Source organism: Loa loa, assembly GCF_000183805.2.
Source record: "Loa loa unplaced genomic scaffold supercont3.10, whole genome shotgun sequence".
NCBI classification, from domain to species: Eukaryota; Metazoa; Nematoda; class Chromadorea; order Rhabditida; family Onchocercidae; genus Loa; species Loa loa.
Genome location: NW_018108190.1, coordinates 81,405 through 87,370, shown reverse-complemented (window position 1 = coordinate 87,370; position 5,966 = coordinate 81,405). Strand labels below are relative to the sequence as shown.

Here is a 5,966-nt window from a genome sequence, read left to right as displayed (position 1 = left end):
TATTTTTTCTTTTAGTATCTTAATTTAGCTAATTTTAAGTGCTCTCTGAACTTTCCGTTTTTCTTTAAAATTTTCGTTAGTAAATTTTGTTTCTTAAAAGATGCAACTCAAGCTAGAATACTTGGCTTGTATGCCATATGTGAAAGTTAGTAGAGCAGAGTTAACTCCCAACTACCCTTTTAATTTTTTCCAATCACACGAACTTTTTTTCATCGAAATTATGAATCTCCTTATTGGGTTTCCAAAAAAAAATCAAAGCATTTTTATAATCCTCAAAACGATGAATTTCCAATTGTTAAACTGTTTTCGTTTCAAATATCCGAAGTTCCATCAAACTTATAAATCTTTGGGCAAATTTCAATGAAATCATAAATCTTCCTATTGAATTTTTGTGATTCTGTTTAAAATTAAACATTGCGCATTGCCGTTGGTATTCTCAATACTTTTCTGCATACTTTTAATTGGGTTGCCTCACAGAATCTTACCTAACAGCATGTTAAGTAAAAGTCTTAGGGCTCCAAATATATGATTTGAAATAGTTTTAGATCCATTTTTTTTTTTTTTGAAACGGTGTTTTTCTCATTTATAACATTTGTATTTTCGAGTCTTTCAGTTTCAACAACTTTAAATTTCACCTGAATCTCTAATAGTGCTTTTTTTTTGTACTCCCCTATATTTCACTATATTTCTTTTTCCACCATTTATAAATCTATTTGCTTTGCAGATGAAACCTTGAAATTAGTCAGTTATTATCTCATTTATTCTGTGTTCCTCTATATTGGTTTATAACTTGTTTAGTATGATTGTAAAATCAGTACTGTTTTCGAGAAAATAAAAAATATATATTTGAGGCTTTTTTCTTAAAATCATAAGTAACTGGCATGTTCCTTACAACGTTATCCGCTTAAAGGATTGTGTTTTTTATATAGATTTACAATTTCATACAGTTTTATTAATTAAAATTTTGAAACGAAATTTAAGAAGAATCTGGTAAGAATGGTTCGAGGAATTCATAATGTTGGTATCTTATTTAAATTGCTTCCAGTCAATCGTTGTATGAATTCTCATTTCGTGACAGTGGCTACAGAATTTAAATTTCTTGTTTCAGTGATTAATTCATTTAATTCAGCACTTTTTAGCGACGGGACAGAATTATAGTAGTAATTACAGTTTTTTTTTTATGGGAAAGGAATCTTGAGTAAAGTATATTCTTTCTGAAGAATTGGACGAGAAACATGACGAGGAAAATGAATGAGAGATTTATTCAACACCTACGAATTATGTGAAGTTGAAATCTACACGGCATTTATAGGAAAGCATTACGGATTGCGACAAAAACTTGAGGACTAATATGAAAGATTCCCCACTTTTAATTCGTATCAGTACAGCGATATCGTATGCTGTATGTTCGGTGCTAATTGTTTTTATCAACAAAGTATTGCTCACCAACTTTGGGTTTACTTTTATTTCATTAAGTTTGGAATAAATGTTTATATTAAAAAGAGGCATCTATTTACAGTCTATGTTCTTTTTTGAATTTGTTCAATTTCTTTTCGCTATACATCAATGATCCTATTGTATGTATTCTTCGGATTTCAGATTTCCATCATTTTTAATTGTTGGATTAGGACAGATGATAGCGACTGTTGTAATTTTGTGGTTTGCTGCTCTCCTGAATTTCGTCTCAATTCCCCCATTCGATTTATCCGTTCCACTTAAGGTTACATTATAGAATGATTATTCAACAGTGAAAAATGAAAAATCACATGTCCAAGTATTGTCTAGACAAAAGTATCAAGCACAGAAGAATGAACTTTCGAAAAAAATCATTACTTTTGCGAACTGAATTAAAATTTTTTGAACTTATTAAGACAGTTATAACGTTTTTTTCGAACTCCTCGTTATTTGGCTCATTTTTTTTCTCAGATTTTCCCATTGCCAGTTTTCTATGTTCTGAATCTAATATCCGGATTGAGTGGCACACAAAGGATAAGGTATGGTTTTTATTTTGTGGATGATAATATTTCTTTTGTTCACTTACAAATTTCAGTAGTGGCAAATTGCATGTAAAATTGTATCAATATTTCCAGTCTTCCGATGTTCACTGTGTTACGTAGATTTTCAATCTTGATGACAATGGTGCTGGAATATGTTATACTTGGGTTAGCTTCTATTTATTTATCCACATCTCTTTACATTATGGCCTTTACATTCCACATCAAACATTTGGAGCATCACAACTACTAACAGTTCAGTTTTTCAGTTTCCAATGAATAATTATCAAAATTGTTTAGCATCTCCGCTGCAGATCTATTTTTAACAAGTTGTACGCATACATTAGGCAACACCATCAGTCTCTGGTGTTCTCAGTTTAAACTGTTAGTTTAGTTGGAGGTCGGTATTATACGGCGTGTAATTTTTTTAATCAGATACAGAATTATGAAGATTTTTTTTTAAATCTTCCATAAAGAAAAAATTTTTTTGAATCAGATCTTCCAAAAAGAATTTTGTTTTCTTTTTTCTCGAAAATCTGGCGACATTTAGATGTAAAATTGAAAATCAAGCTTAAAACATTTTCAAATTATCATGACATTTCCAGCTTTACAGGGTGAAAGCATCGTATGCGGTGAAAATCTCGGTTGCTTTGATGATTCTAGGTTCTGTGATTGCAGCTGTGTAAGTTTATTTGTTTTTTATATCGTAGAACTGTAGATTGACAGTTTGTACACTAGTCCATTAATGTATGGAACGGATTCATCGAATACACTAGTTCATTGATGTATAGAACAGATTCATGTTCTACGGATTCATCAAAATTTTACTTCTATGAGATCTATGAGATATCCTAACGGGAATGATTTGTGCAAACTGTATGGTGCGGAATATGAAGTAAACTTCAATTTAATTCTTGTTGCTACGATCTTGTCATAATTGATGCCGGGAACTATTCGTTTTGTGCTAAAAAGAATTTTCGATTTTCTTACGAATAAGCTATAGATTCTTTTTTAAGAAAAAAAGTGAAGTGCAGAAGAATTCATATCTATCTCTTGGACTATTGCTGTTCAGAAAGATTTTACGAAATAGCACTTTGCCGTGAATGTATCATCTTACCAATGTTTCTCTAATTTACTGGGGTTAACTTTTAATTTGAAAACATTTGAGTAGGTACTATTATAATTTAAAATTACCACCACAGAAAAATCTGTCCCAATGTATTTCAATTTACAGGTTTGATCTAACATTTGACGTTTGGGGATATTCGATGATTTTGATCAACGACATCTGTACAGCCGCTAATAGCGTTTACATGAAACAAAAGCTTATTGCTAAGGTATAACCTAGACTTTAATGCTTCGACATGAACATTTTCATATATCTTGTCTTCTCTTTATGCTTTGTTATCTTACTGAAGATTAGACCATTTCAGAAGTTTGATAAATACGCTCTTTTATATTACAATGCATTATTGATGATTTTTCCTGTGATTATTTTGGCTTGGATAAATCGGGAATTTGAAAAGGTATTGAAAGGAACAACTTAAAGTGACTCGGTTTTTTTTTCGCGAAAAAACTTGCTTCAGTATCACTTTATTATCACATTATTCTCTTCGTCATTTTCGCTGCTGTTACTAATTTATCACCATTAATTATTTTTATTTTCACTACAAGCCATGTTTTTTCATTTAATTTTTATTTTTGATATCGTTAGTTTTTTTAAAAGCAATTAGTTTACCTAATAACTTGAAATTTCGTTTCGAATGATATTTATAAGTTGCCTTCTTACAATTTAGCAACTGCTGTGGCTTTTAAAGCAAGCAGCAACAAATATTTTGTTTTCAAAATATTCGAAATGAGTAGATGCTTTTAAAATATTCGAAATCACTAGATATTTTCTCTTACCGTCATGACATTTAACACATTGAAAGGATTTAGACAGAAGTTCATTAGATTAGAAGTGATTCTGAAGTGACATATGCTAAATTTGAAATAATGGAAATAATAGACACTTTTTAGATACATCAATACATAAGTGCTGGAAATATGACTATATGGGTAGCTGCTTGCTTATCATTTTCGTTTGTTTGCGGCTACTTGCTCAATTGTTCGATCGTTTTATGTACACATCATAATAGTGCCCTTACCACTTCATGTGTCGGTCCAGTTAAAGTGAGTCCTTGTCATTTAAAATTTTTTTCGAACGCTTTGGTCGCTCCTTTTATTGCTAAGCAAGCTTTAGGTGGACAACTCGGAACCCCTTAAAATCCGTATGTTTTTGGGATTTTTATGGAAGCGAACCTCCATTAATAAAAGGGTAATGACCTGATTACCTGCCTTGATTAATAAACAGCATGCCGAAAGTATGAGTTGCTAAAATAGTCGATTGTTTTATATGGTGATGACACATCTCCGTATCATAGAGTATCAATCCACGCATGTTGGATTGATACTTCTGTGATGTGGAGAAGTTATCACCATATAGAAAAATCGTTCAAACACTAAATATAATCATGATGTTACACTGGCCATCCAGAAGTATTATTCTCCTTTTTCTATAGAAAGTGATGAACAGGTAACGAATAGCAAAAGCTGAGATTTATTTTTGCATAATATGAAATACAATGGAACAAATATACTCTGCATATGGAGAACAATTTAGATGGGTAAGAGTGTAATGGCATAACAGGGCAAGTGCAGAACTTAACGGTCGGGATAAACTGCATCATTGATAAGACTACGGATGAAAATCGTTAATCTATACATACAGACGCCGCCAAATGTCAACACTCTCAGAATTGTAGCTATGTCTTTCGTCCAGGGATGCTGTTACCATGAATAAAAGGATGACTTTTCAACACTTGTGATATATCATCTATCAGAATTTAAACCAACTTTTTTATTTCGATCCCGTTCAAATTCAGCATTTTAGAACTTACTTGTAACGTATGTTGGGATGTTTTCATCGGGCGATTATTTATTTGGATGGAACAACTTTATTGGTATCAATATCAGCATTGTGGGGAGTCTTCTTTATACTTACGTCACATTTAGAACAGAGGAAAAAGGTGTACAGCATATGATCGTTAAAACGTCATCTAATGTTGACGATCAACAGCCTTTATTATAATACATTAAGCATACTTCCACATTAATTTGATATGTTGTTTTCTTTCTGGATGAAAAGTCGAGATATAAGTTGGGAATTTTTCGTAAAACATTGAATTTGCGCTTTCTCTCTTTCATGTTTTACGAATGATCTCGACCAATCCCACCCAAAAAAAGAACTCCAACTGTATATTTCTGTTTGCTTCCCTCTTTATCCAAATAATTTCACTGCTGCTCCTCGATCCCTTCATCTGTAATGCTTTTTGGCAGATGTCCTGATGATAAGTCTTGGTTGGCACCTTCCTAGGTTCCCGCTTTCCTTGTACTGGAAGTTACAACATTATGCATTGTTTGTATTGTTGGTTCCCTTATAATCGTTGGATACCATTTTTCCACAGTTTATGGCCTTGTCAATCTTCAGTATTAATAGTTCACAAAAAAAGTTGAGAAACACCACGTAGTTGGCATCACTTAACCAGTATAACACTTCAAAAAAGTACAGGTATTTGCTTTTCTTGATAATCAAAATATTAAAGTGGTAAAGTGGTTTGTTCACACGCATCACTCATAACTGACATGGGATAGCTGTATCAGGTCGAAGTAGTTTCCAGAAAATTCGAAAACAGCAAGTTCATTGTTTCACATTCAAAACCAGCTTAGCCATACTCACAAATGAAAAGCGATGGAAAACACTAAGGCTTCCAAAACTTTCTGTTGGCCACTGAGTCAAGCTGCCATATTCAAATATCAAATTTGTTTTGCTTACCAATGTTACTAAAAAACAATCTGAATCTGTGTACAGCAGACATAAGCGATGTGATGGAAATCAGCAATAACAGTACTAATTCTATTTTACGGCTTGTT

At 32.2% G+C, this 5,966-nt stretch overlaps 1 protein-coding gene across 1 annotated transcript; it reads left to right on the top strand.

The window, feature by feature from the left end:
• The first annotated feature begins 1,218 nt into the window (after window positions 1-1,218).
• On the top strand, window positions 1,219-5,909 carry LOAG_01225 (hypothetical protein). The gene is made up of 9 exons (XM_020445675.1): window positions 1,219-1,455; window positions 1,600-1,720; window positions 1,927-1,994; window positions 2,091-2,162; window positions 2,608-2,676; window positions 3,229-3,331; window positions 3,428-3,520; window positions 4,014-4,166; window positions 4,927-5,909. The coding sequence occupies exons 1-9, from the start codon at window positions 1,352-1,354 to the stop codon at window positions 5,122-5,124; spliced, it is 981 nt and encodes a 326-aa protein (XP_020303888.1). The 5' UTR covers window positions 1,219-1,351; the 3' UTR covers window positions 5,125-5,909.
• The last annotated feature ends 57 nt before the right edge of the window (window positions 5,910-5,966 follow it).